The following is a 21,216-nucleotide window of genomic DNA, read 5'->3' as shown; positions in this document are numbered from 1 at the left end:
AATTGACTGGAAGGTGGAAAAGGAAGCATCACAGAGGAGAACCCCAGCAGATACTATCTTCAGTGATCGACATTAACATCACCAACAATGGCACAAATCCAAACTGCAGGTCACATCACAGGTTGCATTAGAAGAGTACAGGACAACTTCTGTGATGCTCTTGCTAAAACTGTGATCTAAATCTTATAAGGAAACATCAGGTTAATCCATATTGAGGGACATTCTACATTACTGGAACTTACTCTTCAAAAGATTCAAGGTCATGAAAGTCAAGGAGAGACTAAGGAACTGTTCCAGACTGAAGGAGATGAATAATACACAACAGTTAAATGTAAACCATGGATCTGAACAGAATCTGTTTGCTATAACAGATTCTATAGACAAGTGGCAAAAATTAAAAACAATATGAGGATTAAATAGAATGTATTAGTGTTAATTTTCTGACTGTGAAGGTGGTATTCTGGGCAAGTGGAATGTACTGACTGGTAGGAAATTAACACTAAAGAAATAAGGGATGTTGTCGCAATGTCAGCAATTTTCTCCCCAGTGGTTCAGGGGAAAAAAGTTCTTTGCACTGGCCAGTTTGGCTAAGGGGTTAGAGTGTCGGCCTATGGACCAAATGGTCCCAGGTTCAATTCCTGGTCAAGGGGACGTACCTGGTTTGCAGGTTTGAAATCCAGTCAGGGTTGTGTGGGAGGCAACCAATCAATGTGTCTCTCTCACATTGATGTTTCTGTCTCCCTCCATTCCACTCAATCAAAAAAAAAAAAAAAATCAATGGAAAAATATCCTCAGGTGAGGATTAACAAAAAAAACAAAAGAAGGAAAAAAGCAAAACAAAAACTGAACTTGAAACTTTCTCTAATTACGACTTTGTAAAAAATAAATAAATCAATAGAAAAGTGGAAAAAACTTAGGCAAATTTTATTTCCCCATAAGGAAAGACTTTTGAATCAGTGTTTAAGGTTACATACTATAAGTCTGATGGCACTATAACAATTATAATACATCCAATTGGCAGCCACAGCAGCAGGTATCAAAATGATGTCTGTCTAAATTTTTTGGACCAAATATAGGGATGAAATTGGAAAATATAAAAAAAAAATCTACAACTAACACCACTAAAGTATGAATGACAACTTGGTTGTGTGGGTGTTATTTAATCAAGTGGTATTTGGGCAGTTTGATTATGTATAACTTAATAGCGCTGGCTCTCATTTACAAAATCTGCTGTAAACTTAGATGAGAAAAAACTCAGTTTAGAATACTATATAAACTTTCATCATACACATATGATCCCCAAATATTTTTTAATGAAGATTTCACATCATGTGTTAAATGAAAGACAAAATGTTATATGAACAGCCCAGTAAACAAATTTTTATTGTTCATGTTCCAGAACATATATTTTTAATTCAAAAACTTTATAGTTTTCTGCTTTCAAAAGTAGATCTTTATTTGAGCATGACTGAATAGTTCTTACAGAAAATAAGCTGTACAGGTTTCAGAATAAAATTCAGCAGCATCTGGAAAGAAAAATAATTATATTATTTATCTAAACTACAACTAAGTGTAAGTGTTAAGAAGAACAAAAACATCCATATGTGACTACAATACACAACATTAGAATACTGTGAAATATAATTTGGCATGGTTGCACACTAAATGAATGGGTATTATGGCTACATATCAGAGCTGCTGGTTTCTGATTCTTCATTTATTCAACACCATGGGTTAGGGTAGTATGGGTCAACACTGTAGTTACAAGATGAAAGTGACACAGTCCACCCCTGAACAATCATATATTATAAACCAAAAAACAAATGAAGAGGCAACTTCTACTCAGAGTCATATGTACCAGGACAAATATAAAACAGGGCATTAGTGGAGCACACAGAGGGGACATCCCAGTTTTGTGTCAATATTGTGGGTTTCCCGGTGGAGGTGATATGTAAGCTGATATCTGAAGGACAAAAAAGCAGGCCCCAAAGAGAAACGAAGCAGATGACAGGACTCCAGTGAGGAAGCACACTGTGGAATGAGAAGTCATCTGGTTTGGCTAGATGCCAGAGCACAGGGGCAGAGCAGGGTAAGGAGCAAAGATAAGGCTGAGTTATTTGCCAAGACCTAAGTGGATTTCAGTGTTGTTACTCCATGCAAGGAGTTTGGAGTAACTCCAAGAATAACCAAGTCTGCCTGGCTGGTGTGGCTCAGTGGTTGAGTGTTGACCTATGAACCAAGAAGTCACTGGTTTGATTCCCGGTCAGGGCACATGCTCAGGTTATGGGCCACATCTTTGGGGAGGGGCATGAAGGAGGCTGCCAACTGATGTTCTCTCTCATTGATATTTCTATCTCTCTTCCTCTCCCTCTCTAAAATCAATGAAGAAAAAAAAAAAGAAAAAGAAACTCAGTGAGATACAAGGAAACTCAAAAGGCAGTTCAGTGAGCTCAGGAATAAAATTAATGAACAGAAGGAGTACTTTACCAAAGAGATGAGAACTATACAAGACAACCAAACAGAACTGTGGAGCTGAAGAACTCAATGCATGAGATGAAGGAGGGATCTGTTAGTAATCACACACATGACGCTAGTTGCTCTTTCAGACCCTGTCACTGCCATCTTCCTCAGCAGTCAAGTGCAGGCAAGTTATACGAACACAGTGAATTTCACTTTAAAATGCCAACATTTAAAAAAATGGAAACATTTGCTTAATTTAGCTATTTTGGAAATGTACACTTGTTCATCAAGGGATTTTATAAAAATTGAAATAAAAATGCTGGAGTAAAGATCAATTAAGATTGTTCTCTCATGTAAGAAGATAACGAACTTCTTTACTTGAAGACAGAAGTTAATCCTTTAGTGATGCAAGTTGATTTAATTATTGAAAAAGTTTATCTCAGTTTCATTTAAATAATTAACATCCATATACGGTTAAGTGTTTGGATGTCAATCATTTATTTATGGTCAGGGATGGAAAAATCGGGGTCCAGCAAACTTAAAGATTGTCATGACCCATCACCAAAGTAAAATCCATTAGACAGTAAGCCAAAGCATCTCCAAGTATACCACTGGTTATCAGGCATTAATACTTAATTTGTAAGATCATATATAATACAGCTTTTTAAGAAATTTAAAATATATTGCTTTAGTCATTCTTATTGACTAAAGTTAATGATAAGGTATCTTTTGAAAATGAGAGATCCAGGGACTTAAAAATGATTGAGAAATTTCTGTCTCCTGTCTATGTTAGCACACATAATTAAGATCATTTATTAGGCCCTGGCTGGTTTGGCTCAGCAATTGGAGCATTGGCCTGCGGACCAGAGAGTCCCAGGTTTGTTTCCTGCTAGGGGCACATACCAAAAGAAAAAAAAAGAAAAAAGATCTCTTATTAGTGTGCACTGGTCTATTAAGCAACTCAGAATTTTACTAAATTAAACACAAGAGTTATATCAGGAATCTGTTACCCAAGGGAAAAAAGATGATATAACTAACCTTCATCAATTCAGCTCTTTTAGGAATCTTCACTTTGTTTTGGAGTAGATGGTGCATTGGACTCAAATCTATTACTAGTGTTTACAATACTAAGTGTCTGCTGGACTTGCCTCCTGTGAATAATGCTGAGTAAGTCACAGTTGTACCGTTTCTGCAGAAGAAGTATACCATGGATCTTGGCCAGCCTCTCCATAGTCCTGTGTAAATTGTAAAACACAAGTGCTCAGTGTTTTATCTTTCCCTAAGCAGACTTGCATTAAAAAAAAAAGGTTGCCATATAGTCAATGGAATTTCCCTATAACAGCCTATTAACACCAAAAATATATCAAAGCAGACCTACTCTATACAAGTATAGGTTCTAAATTTTTCTAAAAAAGAATTTATGTTTTTAAGGGGGGTGGTTTCTACGGAGGGAGGGGAGAGAAATGGCTGTCAGTCATACAGACGGCGTCTCAGGTAACACTGGCTGCCTTCTGGAAGGGCTGCACTTGCATGATTCTTGAGGATGCCCTTGGACATGTTTAGTAAACCAGTTTAGAGATTAAAAAAAGGAGACGACAAATCCCTTCAGGACATTGTCAAGCATTTGCTTTCATCATTCTTGTACAATACATTCGTTACCTTGGAGACATGAACCATTTGACACGAAGCCACGCAATGATTCTCAACCTTCCTAAATCTGTGACCCTTTAATACAGTTTCTCGTGTTGTGGTGACCCCCAACCATAAAATTATTTTTGTTGCTACTTAATAACTGTAAATTTGCTACTCTTATGTCTTAGGCGACCCCTGTGAAAGGGTTGTTTGACCCCTAAAAGGGTCGTGACCCACAGGTTGAGAACTGCTGGTTTAGAGCAACCACCTCTAAGGGAGAACAAGGCAGCCTAGCTGGTGATCACAGTGAACTAAACCGGCTCCAGAGGCCATCAGCTTATAACAAACACTGTTACCAAAGCACCCGAGGTGGGATCTGCCCTTTCTGTCTTCCCCTTCTGCAGACCAATTTGTCAATTATAACTGGTGTTAATCTCTCTTTATATGTCATGCATGCCTCTATGTAGAGTAGAAAAACTATAAAGGTAGTTTGTCTAAAGGTGCCCATTAGTGATCATAACAAAAATCACAATCAAGAAAGAAAATCACCAAGTGCCAGAATGTGTTGGATAACTTAACCCTTTGCGCTTAAAGTTGTTATCTTAAATATTTCTACTTCGGGGAATTCTGACAAGCAATTCTACAAAAATATTTTTGTCTAAATGATAAAGCTTCAAAGACACTCAGCTTAAAGGCTAGTAGATCAGATTAACTACATGGAAATATTAAGGAGGAAAAATGCAGGTACATAAAACCAACAAAGGGGAGAGATGCAAACTGTCCTGAAAGAACATTTAAAGGTAAGTGTATTTATTAGCATGAGTTTCCAAAGTTATACCTTTTAGTTAGCTTTCACATTCCACTCATCTCATAAACCTGGATCATTAAAAATTATGCTTTAGAGCCCAATTAATGAATTACATTTATTTTCTCTGATTCTATATTTTGACTTACTTATTTAATTCATTTTCCAACGATTTTCTGCTCTCTACTTCTTTTTGGTAGAGTCTCACATAGTTTTCCAATTCTATTTTGCTACAATTTAGAGAAGCTTGCATTTTGGAGAGTTTTGACTCTAGATAGTTATTTACAATTTCCAAATGCCTTTGTATTTCAGAATTATACTCTTGAGATGCTCTTTGTACCTAAGGCAAAGAAAAGGGCACATTTTTAAAGTATGTATAACCCGAACACTTATAGTATATTTGTTTTCTTTTGTTTTGAGTCAATGTCTTAGAGATCAACTTTAAATGTGAAAGAAAACTGGTTTAAAATATCTACCATCATGTCAACTGGATTAAATCTGATTTATAAAGTTGAATCATTCTTCTATTAGTACTCACATAATCTGATAATTCAAATAATAGTAGAATCAGTTTAAAAAGCTTAAAGTTTATATAACTTAAAAATTCAAAAGAGTATTGGACAAATTTTAAACCACATTTCTCTCTTTTCATCCCAATAGTCTTGTTTTACATTAACTGCTCTTAAAAATAAAATAATCCTTTTGTAAGAATCATTCTGAAAGATCAACTTGGTGATAATAATTATGGAAACTGAAATACTAAAAGGGAAAAACAAATGCCACCTTCCTTCCAGAAATCTACAAAAGAAATTGCTATTAAAGGAAGTAGAAGAAATGGAAACACTGTATATATCCAAAATGTACTTAACAGTGAACAGAATTAAAGCACATTAAAGATCCATAAATTAACCTGTAAAAATAGATGGACTTGTTTTAATTTTTCTGCTACATGCTCTCTTGCTCGTTTTTCAATCTTCCATTTATACTGTTCTACTTCACTGAATTCTACCATATTCATTTTCATGTGTCTTTTGAGGTTCATTACTTCTTGTTTCAACTTCTCGTTTTTGTCCTCTAGGTTTTCACATTGTTTATCTATTGCTTTCATAGATAATAACTCCTGTTGAAGAAATTTATTGTTTTCATCCAGGAGTAGACATTTTGAAGATACAGTTTCCAATTTTTCTGTAAGATCATTATTCTGAAGGAATAAAATCATACAGTTTGGTTATGAAGGTGTAGACTGAGAACAGTTTAACTCAACACCAGTATACAATTTTGAAATGAATTCAGTTGCAATGAGATGTTATCTGTACTGTAGAAGAGTCCTAAAATGTGGAACAAAGAATAATTCAGAATCAAGAAAAAAGTTAAAACCGCCAAAACTCACAAAACTATATCTTTTACTGTTGTTGTCTTTGCCACTCAACATCTGTACTTAATTTTACCATCTTTTTTTCTATGATTGTTTCTTGTCTTCCCCTACAAAATGACTATATGTCGCCTTTCAGTAGAAAGTCTCTTACCTCATCCCCCTCTCAGCTCTTCATAACTTTAAATACATTTCAGGGATATCATATTGAGGTGTTTAGGCCTTTGTTAATAAATACCTCCCCAAATCAGACTTTGAAAATGAAACTCTAATTAATGAATCTTATAAATATTGGGTTCTAATGCCATGAGCCGTTTACTTAACTACAAACGTTCGATTCAAATTTTAATTGCACTCCAAGAAGAAATGATTCCCAGGATTAAGGAGAAATCACATCTCTCACTATAAAAGTTTAGTGAGATGAGCCCTCCAGTTTTTAGAACTACAACAAAACAAAAAACCAAAACTAAAATCACGGCTTAATTTTTTTTTAAAATCCTCACCCGCGGACATTTTTTTATTTTTTATTCAGACAGAGCGAGAGGGAGAGAGAGAAAGAAACATCGATGTGAAAGGGACACATCGAGTGGCTGCCACTCGCATGGTTGGGTCGGGTCGGGGACAAACTGTAATTGAAGTACATGCCCTTCGCGGGAACCGAACCCGGGTCTCTCTGGACTGCAGGCCGATGCTCTAACTGCTGAGCCAAACCAGCCAGGGCAAACCATGGCTTACTTTAATACTGCTATCTTAATAATTCTTTGTTATTTCCCAGAAAATGAGAGAACATATGAAACCACACAAACATCAACAACAAAAAACTAGCTGATAATTCAGCAATTATGACTTAGGAAGAACTAATTTCTTTAGATATAATGATCATTTGGTAAGTAATGGGGAGTTTTTAAAACACGTCTACAGATTCTTTGGCACTTCTTTCATGAAACAGGCACCGGCCTCAGGAAGTGCTGGTTTCCAGTGCATAGGATGAGGTGGAACTGCTGTGTGACTGATGACGGGGCGAAGCAGCTTCCGTCTGATGCTCTCTCTAGGGAAGCTCACTCTGAGAACCCAGCACCGTGTGGTGAGGAATGAAGCCCAGGCCACACAGAGCTGAGACTGCCAAGCTAATGTCCCAGCCAAAAGCCTGTTGCAACCGGCAAACACAGGAATGAACAAGCCTTTAGATGATTCCAGTTCCCAGCTTCAAGTCACCCCAGCTGACGGCCTGTAGAACAGAAATGAGCTGGCCTCGAGGAGCTGGGCCTCACTGCAGATTTGTGAACAAAATAAATGCTGTTTTGACCCAATGAGTTTGGAGGTTTGTTTGGAAGCAATAAGTAGTTGGCACAGGTACTGATGTTAAAAAGAGAGCCACTCCCCCAAAAAACCATGCTCCTGTAAGAGTGTCTCTGAAGCATGAGGGAGTGGAACCTGAATAATGTGAAGAAGCGCGAGAGTAACACCAAAAGGGCCTCCAAGAGTCCGAGGGTGGAGCCCCGCTGGCCCCTGAGGAGACTGACAGCTAGTGCTTCGAGGCAAGTGAACAAAAGACACTGAAATGAGGACAAAAAAGGATTCTTACTTGAAAACAGCTGCAAGTAAAATCAATGAGAACAACAAGCTGTAGAAAGACTATTAAATATAGCCCTGGCCGGTTTGGCTCAGCGGTTGGAGCATCGGCCTGTGGTCCGGAGAGACCCAGGTTCGGTTCCCGCTAAGGGCACGTACTTCGGTTGCAGTTTGTCCCCGGCCCTGGTTGGTCGTGCTGGTGGCAGCCCCTCGATGTGTCCCTTCACGTCGATGTTTCTCTCTCTCTGTCTCTTCCTCTCTCTCCCTCCCACTCTATCTGTACAAAAAATGGAAAAATGTCCTCGGGTGAGGATAAAATATATATATATATATATATATATATATATATATATATATATATATATATATATATATATATATATAAAGAACCAGGAGCTAGTGGTTTCAAATATCCATTTCCCATTTATAGTTTCTCCCACACATTCAATTGTGAAATAATGCTAAGATAGAGAAATGGCTTCTGGGCTAAGAGCAAATCCATGGTGCTTCTAGGACAACATGATCTAAGGATGAAACCCAGACTGGAAAACCTTGAAGACCTATAAGGAAGATTTGAGGGAGGGAGGGAGGGAGGGAGGAAATGAGGGAGGGATAGAAAAACCACAATCTGAGAGAGACACATCAACCGGTTGCCTCCCTCAACACTCTGAAAGGGGTGGGGAATTGAACCTGCTACCCAGGTATGTGCCCTTGACCAGGAACTGAACCTGCAACTCTTTACTTCACAGGTCAAAGTTCTTACCGCTGAGCCAAACCAGCCGGGGCCATGCTGGTTTTTTACTGCGCCCTAAGTTTTTAAGTATTTATTCCAAAAAAATGTAGAATATGGGTCCACCATAGTGACTTGCTCCTAATGACCACAATACAGTGAAAGTGATGCTGTGTGACTTTCCAGGCTAGGTTAGAACAGGCAAGTGTGCCAGGCTGCTCCCCCTCGGAGCCCAGCCCCTGTGAAGTGAAGCAGCTCAGCCACAGAGGAAGCTCGGTGTTCCAGGGCAGATGTCCCAGCCTATGCCCCAGCCGGCGTTCAGTCCAGGGGTCAGCATCAACCACCAGATGTGTTAGTGAACCAATGTGCAGGTGACTCTAGCCACCAGCCATCCAGCTGCCCCAGTTGAAGCTGAGGGAAACAGAGACAAGCTGCCCTGACCACACCTTTTCTAAGAGTAGATTTGTGAACAGAATAAGTGTTGTTTATTTAAGCCACTAAAGTTGGGGAAGTTTGTTAGGAAAAAGCAGATAACCTTTGTCTGGATTAAAGAAAGTGACAATAAACCAAACAATGAAGTATTGTTCTACAATATGTTGAACCTTGAAGACTTGAGGATAAGTGAAAGCAGCCAGTCACTAAAGACTACACATTGTGTGATTCCATTTAAATAAAATATCCAGAATAGGCAAATCTACAGAGGCAGAAATTAGACTGGCTGTTGCCGGGGGCAGGGAGATTAGAAGCTGAGAGTGAGAGCTAAGAGATGTGGAGTTTCTTTTGGGGGTGATGAAAATGTTCCATAATTGGTTGAGGTGGTAGTTGCACAATTCTCTGAATAAACAGAGGCACTGGATTGTACATTTTATCCTCATCTGAGGACATTTTTCTATTTTTTGTTCAGATAGAGTGGGAAGGAGAGAGAGAGAGAGAGAGAGAGAGAGAGAAACATCAACATAAAAGGGACACATCGAGTGGCTGCCACCCACATGACCAACCATGGCCAGGTACAAACTGCAACCGAGGTACATGCCCTTAGCGGGAACCGAACCCGGGTCTCTCTGGACCGCAGGCTGACACTCTAACTGCTGAGCCAAACCGGCCAGGGCTGGACTGTACATTTTAAATGGGCAAATTATGCGATGTGAATTATAAAGTTATATTATACAATCTCAATGAACTTAAAAAAGTCTAATGGTGGCTCTCCATAATTTTCTGAATTCTGTATGATGGTGTGCATACCATAATGACATGAATATTTCCATGTTTTGACAATATTTCTAAAATTAAGAGAAAATGAAGTAAATGCCTACTTCAACACATTTGTATATGACCTTCCCATACAAGTTACTCTAAAATACATGAAATATATGTGAATTCTATATCCATTCACAAAAGTGATGATAGAGAAAAAAGGTACTTTCTAAACATTCCATTAAACATTATCCTCTGATTTTATCTGGTTGCCTCATCATGATAATGGAGATATCACTAAAAGAATATGGTTTAGTGGGAAAAGAAGTCTCTTGACCTCTAAGAGGAATGATGCATAAATCTCAGCTTTCCTAAGGGTAAATACTATTAAATGTATATAATAAAAATGGCAGGTTAAAAGCCAGAATTTAAAAATTAAGTACATTAACATAAAATCATAATAAATTAATTATAATTTTAAAAAAAACTTCCCTTGAAAATTGGTATGCTAAGAAACTTTATATATATAAAGATATATATATATATATATATATATATATATATATATATATATATGGCTCCTCAGGGAAGGGGAAGAAAGGAAAAAGAAATAAGATCACAACAAACTAAAAAGTATTTGCATAGCAAAGGAAACCATCAACAACATGAAGAGACAAATTAAGTAATGGGAGACCATGTGCACCAATCATACATCTGATAAGGGGTTAATATCAAAAATTTATAAAGAACTGATACTATTCAACACCAAAATAATAAACAATCCAATAAAAAACTGGGCAGACTACCTGAATAGACACTTCTGCATAGAGAACACACAAATGGCCAATAGACATAAGAAAGGTACTCATTGTTACTAATTATCAGAGAAATGCAAATTAAAACCACAATGAGATCCCACCTCACCCCTGTCCGAATGGCTATCATCAATAAGTCAATAGACAGCAAGTGTTGGTGAGGATGTGGAGAAAAGGGAATCCTCGTGCACTGTTTGTGGGAATGGAGACTGGTGCAGAAAAACAGTATGGAGATTCCAAAAAGAATTAAAAATGCAACTGCCTATGACCCAGCAATTCCCCTTCTGCTATATATACAAAGAAAATCAAAACACAAATTTAAGAGAATATTGCACCCCTACATTCATTGCAGCAGCATCTACAATAGCCAACCTATGGAAGCAGCCCAAGTCCCATCAATAGACAAGGGGATAAAGTTGCATATTACTCGGCCATAAAAGAGAATGAAATATTACCATTTGCAACATGAATAAACACAGAATGTACTATGTTAAGTAAAATTAGACAGAGAAAAACAAATACCACGTGATTTAACATACAGGTGAAATCTAAAGGACAATATAAAAGAACAACAACAAAAACAAACAAACCAGAAACAGACTCAGAGATACAGAGAACAGACTGGTGATTGCCAGAGGAAAGTGGAGTTGAGAGACTGGGTGCAAAAGGTGAAAGGGTTGAGTACAGATGGGTAGTTACAGAACAGTCATGGGGATGTGAAGTACAGCATAGGGAATACAGTCAATAATGCTCAAATAAATATGTATGGTGCCAGGTTGGTACTGGAAATGACCAGGGGAACACTTTGTAAGGGATAAGCTTGTCTAACCACTATGCTGTACACCTGAAACTAATACAAAATAATATCGAATACAAACTGTAAATGAAAAATGTTTTTAAATAAAAAGTAAAAAATGAATTAAAAAAACCTAAGTGAAACATAAAAGACTTGTAGCTAGCACTCAATGAAATGACCTATCATGATATCCTCTCAAATTAAAGAAGAATCTATAATAAAAAGGTGCAATGGGTCAATATCCTTTTGGGGAAAAAAAAAGAATTTCAATCTAAACCTCTAACTTTATGCAAGCATAAACTCCCAAGGTTAAAAACTGTGATATAAGACTATGAATTCCTGAAAGTACAAAAGAAACCAGAAAAGAATTTTCGAGAGACCAGAATTGGAAAGGCCTGTCTCCAAATCTAGGCATTGTCCTAAGCACTTCTGTACACATCGGCGAACTCATTCAGTTATCATGACCTGGAATGGAGAAGTTCAAAAGATAAACAAGTCCAAGATTTCCCAGGTCTTCTGACTCCACAATCAGAGCTCTTGCACCAATGCACAGTTCTTCCCTAGTGTGAACAAGCCTTATATTTCAAAAAACACATGGTAAATAAGATAAAATGTATAGAGCTCCTCTTAGAAAATCGTGAGTTGATGTCTTGCTGCAATAACTTCTATTTTCTTTTCATGGTGTTTAAAGTAGTAATAAATGTGAAATGGGAGAAAATACGCTGAGCTATTTTAGTAGGAATAAAACACTTATCAATAAATTATTACTGAATAGCTATTATGGCCTATCCTCTTTAAAAACTTCTTTTATTTAAATGGGGTACTGCTTAGAACAAATTGTTACTTTTTCAAAAGTAGAACAATGACATCTAAAATATGAACTCTGAACCAGCTGTACTATTTCTCCCTAACAGCAGTGGAAGTAAAAACTAACCTGTCTATTAATATATCTAGAAAATGAAATCACTTCCCAAAACGGGAACATCTGTTGTTAGGAGTAATACTTTAGAGATCATAGAAAACTCATTAATTCTTATAGAAAATATTAAACGTCTTCCCCTCTTGTGAATGTCACTACTTGACTTTTGGAGACAAATGGATTTGAATTAAGAATATAATTTTAGTCTTCCGGTCAAGATGGCAGCGTAGGTAAACGCGGTATCGCGTCCTCCCACAACCACATCAAAGTTACAACTAAACTACAGAACAACCATCATTCAAAACTGCCTGAAATCAAGCTGAATGGAAGCCCTACAACTACGGAATTAAAAAAAAAAAAAGCAGCTACATCCAGACTGGTAGGAGGGACGACGGGCTGGTCCCACACCCAAGCGTGGTGGATAAAAATCAAGAGGCTCCCACGGCTGGGAAGGCCCTTCCTGAGGACTGAGGGGTCCCCGTCCCACACCAGGTGCCCCGCTCAGGGTTCCAGTGCCAGGAAGAGAAGTCCCCATAACTTCTGGCTGGAAAAACCAGCGGAAACTGAGGCTCAGGGAAGCTGAAGCGGCTGGAGCCCCAGGCAGCTCCCTAAAGGGCCCGCACAAGGACTTACCGGACTCTCTCCCTCTAAGCTCGGAGGGGAGGCAGCTCGAGGGGCACCAGAGACATACAGGGAAGAACTGAGCTGTTTGGCACTGGAGCGAGGGCTGGAGAGGGGGCTTCCTCCGGGACAAACCTGCTGTCAGAGGCCTTTGTTCCTTTGGTGAGCCCTTCCCTGGGGCGGCAGACAGAAGCCATATCTGGGACTCCAGCAACCTTGCTCACACTGGTAGCCCCTCCCTGCTGACTCCCTGAGGCCCCGCCCCACCCAACTTTCAAGCCCACCCAAGCTGTTGCCACTTGCTTAACCATAGGATTGGCCTGTCTTGGATCCTGCTTCAGGTTTTCCTAAATTCTTTCAAATGAGCAACATCTGGTCTCAGCGAGCCCCATACTTCTCATTAAGTAACACACTGAAACAAACACAGGGAGGCAGCCAAAATGAGGAGACAAAGAAGCAGGTCCCAAATGAAAGAACAGAACAAAACCCCAATAAAAGAACTAAGCGAAATGGAGATAAGCAACCTAACAGATACTGAGTTCAAAATACTGCTTATAAGGATGCTCAATGAACTTAGTGAGAAACTCAGTGAACTTAGGGAGGGCCTCAAGAACATAAAAAAGGAACAGTTAGAAATCATGGATACACAGTTAGAATTGAAGGAGGCATTAACTGAAATAAAGTATAATTTACACAGCTTCAACAATAGAGTACGTAAATCCAAGGAGAAAACCATCGATTTGGAATATAAGGAAGCAAAAAATGCCCAATCAGAACAGCAAAAAGAAAAAAGAATCCAAAAAAATGAGGATAGTGTAAGGAGCCTCTGGGACAACCTCAAGCGTGCCAACATTCGCATCTTGAGGGTGCCAGAAGGAGAAGAGAGAAAACAAGAAATCGAAAACCTGTTTGAAACAATAATGGCAGAAAACTTTCCTAACTTGGTGAAGGAAACAGACATACAAGTCCAGGAAGCACAGAGAGTCCCAAACAAGATGAACCCCAAGAGGCTCACACCAAGACACATCATCATCAAAATGCAAAAGGTTCAAGACAAAGAGAGAATCTTAAAAGCAGCAAGAGAAAGGCAGCTAGTTACCTACAAGGGAGTTCCCATTAGGCTGTCAGCTGATTTCTCAAAAGAAACTTTGCAGGCCAGAAGGGAGTGGCAAGAAATATCAGAGTGATGAAAACCAAGAACCTACAACCAAAATTACTCTATCCTGCAAAGCTGTCATTTAGAATCAATGGACATATAAAAACTTTCCCAGACAAGAAAAAGTTAAAGGAGTTCATCACTACCAAACCGTTATTATATGAAATGATGAAGGGTCTTTTTGAAGAAAAAGATAAAATGTATGAACAAACAAAATGGCAATGAATACATATCTATCAACAATGGAATCTACAAACAAAATGAACAGGTAGAACAGAAACATTCTCATAGATACAGAGAACATTGTGTTGGTTGCCAGTTGGGAGGGGGATTGGGGGAATGGGTGAAAAAGGTGAAGGGACTAAGAAGCACAAATTCATTGCTAGACTGACAAACCTCAAAGGGAAAGGGGTTGGGGCGGGGGATGGGAAGAAATAAACCAAAGAACTTATATGCATACCCAATGGACACAGACAATAGCGTGGGAAAAGGTGGGAGGGGGGTGGGAGTGGGGAGGAGGGGGTCAATGGGGGAAAAATGTGGAACATCTGTAATACAATTTACATCCAACAATAAAGATTTGAAAAAAAAAAAAAAAAAAAAGAATATAATTTTATCCAATGGACCAAAAATGCCACACACACACAGATCTCCTTTTAACCTTTTAAAATCCTGTATACCATATGTAAGTATTAGTATAGAGAAATTTCTATATGTACAGTTTTGGTTTTTAAAATATAGAGATACAAATACATACACACAGACATTTGAAAAGGACTAAATAAAATACCTCAGACTTCATTTCCTTATAAGCTATTTCTAGCTCGTTTTGTTTGCAAAGCAGATTGATCAGGTTTTCCTCTTGTAATTTTCTGGCATTCTGTTCTTGAGAAAGTTGCCTCTGAGTTTCATTTTGCACTTCTACAACCTAGGGACACATTTCATTTAGTTTTGGTCTCATACCATTTAAAAAAGTCCAAACCTTAGGAACAGAACATTTAAATAACTATTAAAAGAAAGTAGCCTTCTTAGACACAAGAATCTTTATTTTCCATAAAAAACTCAAATCTTAATGTAAATGATAGTTAAACTTGCCACAGAGCAAAAATACACAACTTTGTTATAATATTTCTTCATGGGCATTTGATTAGTTTCATCACAGTCTCAAGGCAATTTAGTTTGATGTTCACATTAAAAAAGCCAAAATTAACATTTAAGTTAATGGTTAAGCTCCCCCTATTTTCCATTTTTTCATTCAGATGAAGTATACAGAGCATCTATTAGATGCCAAGAATAGTAATAAATTAATAATTTTAGTCATAATTGTCACAGTTCATATTTTTTACTGGATTATTTTTGGTGAATCCTCAACTGAAGATATTTTCCCATTGATTTTTAGATTGAGTGAAAAGAAAGGAGGGAGGGAGAGAAAATAAATATCAATGTGAGAGAGGCACTTTGATTGGTTCCTTCCCGCTCGATCCTGACCAGGGCTGGGGACTGAACCTGCAACCCAGGTATGTGCCCTTGACTCGGTATTGTACCCAGAAGCTTTGGTCCTCTGCCGATGCTCTAACCACTGACCCAAACTGGCCAGGGCCACAGTTCATATTTTGAATGAGATAATTTTTATTTTGTTTTAAACCTAACAATGTACATTAAAGGAAAGGGATATTACAAATACTGATGAAACACTGTTAGAAATAAGAAATTTGGGCTGCGGTGGTGAGAGATGAGCTCCCAGATGTGGAGAAGCTGGGGAGAAGGCGTGGGAGGAAGACGGACAGGGTGGAGAAGGGGGCCACCACCTCAGTCTCCAACCCGCGGGGAGGCCGGCCCCGAGACAGTCGCCAAAGCTGCAGCGCAACTCCCGCAGCAGCCAGGGCCCAGGTGTGGAGAGGCCCCCACACCTGGCGGCCCTGGTTCTGGCACGAGGGGACAGCAAGGTCATCCCCCTGAAGAACATTAAGCATCTGGGGGGGGGGGTCCCGCTCATTGGCTGGGTCCTGCGTGCGGTCCTGGACTCGGGGGTCTTCCAGAATGTGTAGGTTTCAGTGGACCGTGATGAAATTGAGAACATGGCCAACAATTTGGTGCACAAGTTCATCGAGGAAGTTCTGAATTTTCAAAAGATAGCTCTACCTCATTAGATGCCATCATAGAATTTCTTAGTCATCACAATGAGGTGGACATTGTAGGAAATATTCAAGCTACTTCTCCATGTTTACATCCTGCTGACCTTCACAAAGTTGCAGAAATGATTAGAGAAGAAGGATACGATTCTGTTTTCTCTGTGTGAGATGACATCAATTTTGATGAAGTGAAATTCAGGAAGTTCCTAAAGTGACTGAACCTCTGAATTTGAATCCAGCTAAATGATCTTGTCAACAAGAATCGGATGGAGAATTATATGAAAACGGCTCATTTTATTTTGCTAAAAGACATTTGATAGAGATGGGTTCTTACAGGGTGGGAAAAAGGCCTACTGCGAAATGCGAGGTGAGCACAGTGTGGACATAGATGCGGATATCGATTGGCCTATTGCGAACAACGAGTGTTAAGATATGGCTATTTTGGCAAAGAGAAGTTTAAGGAGATAAAACTTTTGGTTTGCAGTATTGATGGATGTCTCACCAATGGCCACATTTATGCATCAGGAGACCAAAAAATAAAAATAATAATAATATCTTATGATGTAAAAGATGCTATTAGAATAAGTTTATTACAGAAAAGTGGTATTGAGGTGAGGGGTTAATCTCAGAAAGGGCCTATTCAAAGCAGACACTCTCCTCCTTAAAACTGGATTGTAAGATGGAAGTCAATGTACAGGCATGCTAGCAGTTGTAGATGAATGGAGAAAAGAAATGGGCCTTTTTAAGATACCTAGGAATACACTTAACCAAAGAAATAAAGGACCTATTCGCAGAAAACTACAGGTCATTGAAAAAAAAAAATAGAGGAAGATATAAAAAAGTGGAAGCACATACCCTGTTCATGGATTAGAACAATTAACATCATTAAAATGTCCATACTACCCAAAGCAATCTATAGATTCAATGCAATCTCCATCAAAATACCAATGGTATACTTCACAGAATTAGAACAAGTACTTCAAAAGTTCATATGGAACCAAAAAAAGACCTCAAATAGCCACAGCAATCTTGGAAAAGAAGAACAAAGTTGGAGGGATCACATTACCAGGTTTCAGGTTATACTACAAAGCCACTGTAATCAAAACAGCCTGGTACTGGCACAAGAACAGGCATATAGACCAGTGGAACAGAACTGAGAACTCAGAAATGGACCCAAGGCAATATGCTCAATTAATATTTGACAAAGGTGGCAAGAACATACAGTGGAGTAAAGACAGCCTCTTTAATAAATGTTGTTGGGAAAATTGACAGCTACATGCAGAAAAATGAAACTACACCATCAACTTACACCCTACACAAGAATAAACTCATAATGGATAAAAGACTTAAATGTGACTCATGAATCCATAAAAATCCTAGAAGAAACTGTAGGCAACAAAATTTCAGACATCATACGCAGCAGAATTTTCACTGATACATCACCTAAGGCAATAGAAACAAAGAAGAAAATAAACACATGGGACTACATCAAACTCAAAAGCTTCTGCACAGTGAAAAATACAATCATCAAAACAGAAAGGCTACCCACTGTATAGGAGAGCATAATTGCCAATGAAATATCAGATAAGGGGTTAATTTCCAATATATATAGATTGCTCATACAACTCAACAAAAGAAAGACAAAGAACCCAATTCAAAAATGGGCAGAGGAACTAAATAGACACCTCTCCAAACAGGACATACAAATGGCCAAAAGACATATGAAGCAATCCTCAACATCACTAATCATCAGAGAGATGCAAATTAAAACAATGAGGTATCACCTCACACCTGTTAAGAATGGCCACCATCAACAAATCATCAAACAACAAGTGTTGGCGAGGGTGTGGAGAAAAGGGAACTCTAGTATACCACTGGTGGGAATGCACACTGGTGCAGCCACTATGGAAAACAATATGGTGTTACCTCAAAAATTTAAAAATTGAACTTCCATTTGACCCAGTGATCCCACTTCTAGGAATATACCCTAAGAAGCCTGAAACACCAATCAGAAAGAATATATGTACCCCCATGTTTGTAGCAGCACTATTTACAATAGCTAAGATCTAGAAACAGTCCAAGTGTCCATCAGTAGACGAATGGATAAAAAAGCAGTGGTACATATACACAATGGAGTACTATGCAGCTGTAAGAAAGAAAGATCTCTTATCCTTTGAGACTACATGGAGGGACCTGGGAAGTATCATCCTAAGGGAAACAAGCCAAACAGAAAAAGACAAGTATCATATGATCTCACTTATTTGTGGAATGAACATAACAGTCTGAGGAATGGGGTAGTCCCAGAGAAGTGGAAGTGGGGTACAGACTGACAATCCCCAGAAGAGGGGGTGGTGGGGGAGAGATAAACCACAGAACTTATATGCATGTATGCATGAACAATGATCATGGACAACAAAGCTGGGGACAGGGCAGGGAGGGAGGGGGAGGTGGTATCAGTGGGGGAAAAAGGAGAAACATCTGTAACAAAAATTAATTAATAAAAAAAAAGAAAGAAAAAGAAATGGGCCTTTGCTGGAAAGAAGTGGCATATCTTGGAAATGGCGTGTCTGAGGAGGAGTGCCGGAAGAAAGTGGGCCTAAGAGCTGTTCCTGCTGATGCCTGTTCACTGCCCAGAAGGCTGATGGCTATATTTGCAAATGTAATGGTGGCCGTGATGCCCTTCGAGAGTTTGCAGAGCACATTTTCCTACTGATGGAAAAGGTTGTTAATTCCTGCCCAAAATCGAAAATAGTATAATGTGGGGAAAGAAAGTATACAGCCTTCTCCAGCTACTTTTATTTTTTATTAAGTACAATTCCATGTTCTAATGTTACAGAGTATGACTTGATTTGTGATACATCTTCATATCTTTTAAAGCAAAGTCGTCTCAATTTGTCATTCCAAAACCTTCTATAAAATAATTGTGCTGTACTTTTCTCTTCAGGCAAAATAATCATTTAGAGATTGATTACAGTCTTTCTCACATCTTTAGTAAATGCAAGCAAGAATCAAAATTGACTTTGTATTGTACCCTGTAAAACGTGTGTGTTTGTGCACTTTTAATGATGCTGATATTTTATTTACTTGGGGATAGTATATCTGGTAAGACATGTTCTTTTATTAATTAATATAATTATATTTCACAGAAAAAAAATAATAAATTTTTACCAAAATTAAATTTACCTGGCTTAAATTCTGTCTGACTTTCTTCAGTTCCATCTCTAGTGTTCTGACAGTGCTTTCAAGGTCTCTGTTCATCTCGGTCTCTTTAGCGTACTGCTCTTCTGTTTTCATTAGCTGCTCCCTACTTTTTTCATGCAATAGATCAGCTTTCTGCCTTTTCTCCTTTTCTTCTTTTAAGGCAAATCTGCAGTTAAATACACTTATGTTAAAATTCATTTTGTTAGAAAACATAAAGTTCATTTTATGATCCGCTTCTACTATGTTGTTTTATTATCCTTATAAAATTTTCTGTTCCCAAATTTATTTCCTTTCTAGATTTCTTGTTTTTATTTCTCTCTGCAATCTCTTCCAAAAGATAGGTATACATAAATCTCTGAAAAGCAGCATTAAAAAAAACATTGTGCTACTGAGTAAGTTTTACTCAATAGTAATTCTGGTATTTATTGTTGGAAAAGAATTTTGAAATTATTCAGTAAAGGTAGAATTGAAATTATTTTTTATTTCACAGTCCTAATTACTCCTCCATTAGGCCAGATGATTTAGTTACTAATTAAAAAGAGAGTTGTTGTTTATGAATAAGTTTATTAATTTACTAGACATAAAAAAATTTTTTAAGGGAGGGAGAGAGGGAGTGAGAAAGAGAGAGAGATAGAGAAACATTGACGTGAGAGAGACATATCAATTAGTTGCCTCCTGTTCAACATCCATGGGGTCCCAGGATCAAACCTGCAACCCAGGTATGTGCTGTTAACTGGAATTGATCCCAGGACCCTTGTCACTCACTGCTGAGCTAGACTGTCCAGGGCTAGAAACAGAATTTTAGATCCACAGAATATTGCAGGTACTCCTAAAAATGATTTACAGTGGCTGGGGGGAGGTAGAAGGTACAGGGCAGATACATGGTGATGGGAAAAGTTTTGACCTGTGGTGGTGAACATACAATACAATACATACTCGATGTGTTATAGAATTGCACACCTGAAACCTTTATAATTTTATTAAACAATGCCATCCCAAGAAACTGAATTTTTAAAAACCCTTTTGAACAAGACAAAATCCATATTTATGGAGTTGATAATAAAGAGTAAAATGAGGAATTAATTTTATTTTTTTATAAGAAAGATGTTGAATAAACTAATCAGTAATCACTTTCTATTTCACTTTTCATTCTGTAAGACTAAAACTGTGTAAATTAAAGAAAACTACATAAATTTTTAAAAAGTATTTGCTGTAGAGAAAAATGCTTATATCATACTTTGTTGGGAATGTAGATTAATATGAACTTTCTTGAGAAGAATTTAGAAATATAGGTCAAAAGCCTTTTCAAAATGTTCTTATACTTTAACCAGTAATACTCTAATAAAGAATTTATTCATAAAGTCTGGCATACAAAGTATAGTCAATAGCATTGTAGTATGTTGCCAAGTGGGGACTTGAAATACCAGGGGGAGCATTTTGTAAAGTACATGATTCTGTAACCACTATGTTGTCCATATGAAAGTACTACAAAACAACACTGGATGGAAACTGTAACTGAAAAAGAGAGCAAAAGCACTTATTCACAGTACATAATCAGAAATGTAGGAACAGATTTGTACAAGAAATATTCCTGGCACCACTAAATATAATGCAGAATAAAAAACAACCACAATTCAATTTGTTAAATAAATAATAAAGTTTCCATACCATGGACCACTATATAATCATTCAAATGTTGATTTGAAAGAATTTACATTAACTTATTACTAGAAGTATGCACTGTTAACAACTTGGTATGTTATTGCCAAGAATTTCATATTCCACTTACTAAAGAAGTGTACTTTCCCATA

The 21,216-nt window shown here is 37.9% G+C and overlaps 1 protein-coding gene and 1 pseudogene across 1 annotated transcript in view; one reads left to right on the top strand and one right to left on the bottom strand.

Annotated features, from left to right (window-relative positions):
• The first annotated feature begins 7,688 nt into the window (after positions 1-7,688).
• Positions 7,689-18,961, top strand: LOC118641194 (annotated as a pseudogene).
• A 130-nt stretch (positions 18,962-19,091) lies between these two features.
• LOC118641131 (ankyrin repeat domain-containing protein 26-like) overlaps positions 19,092-21,216 on the bottom strand; it is a 36,171-nt gene continuing 34,046 nt past the window's right edge. The window contains exons 11-12 of the mRNA XM_036278219.1: positions 19,388-19,571; positions 19,092-19,142 (exon numbers count right to left, since the gene is read on the bottom strand). Of these exons, the coding sequence (XP_036134112.1) occupies positions 19,092-19,142; positions 19,388-19,571 (235 nt within the window). The remainder of the gene's footprint in view (positions 19,143-19,387; positions 19,572-21,216) is intronic.

Source organism: Molossus molossus, unplaced genomic scaffold, assembly GCF_014108415.1.
Source record: "Molossus molossus isolate mMolMol1 unplaced genomic scaffold, mMolMol1.p scaffold_m16_p_1, whole genome shotgun sequence".
In the NCBI taxonomy this organism is placed as follows: domain Eukaryota; kingdom Metazoa; phylum Chordata; class Mammalia; order Chiroptera; family Molossidae; genus Molossus; species Molossus molossus.
This window is presented reverse-complemented; position numbering and strand designations above follow the sequence as displayed.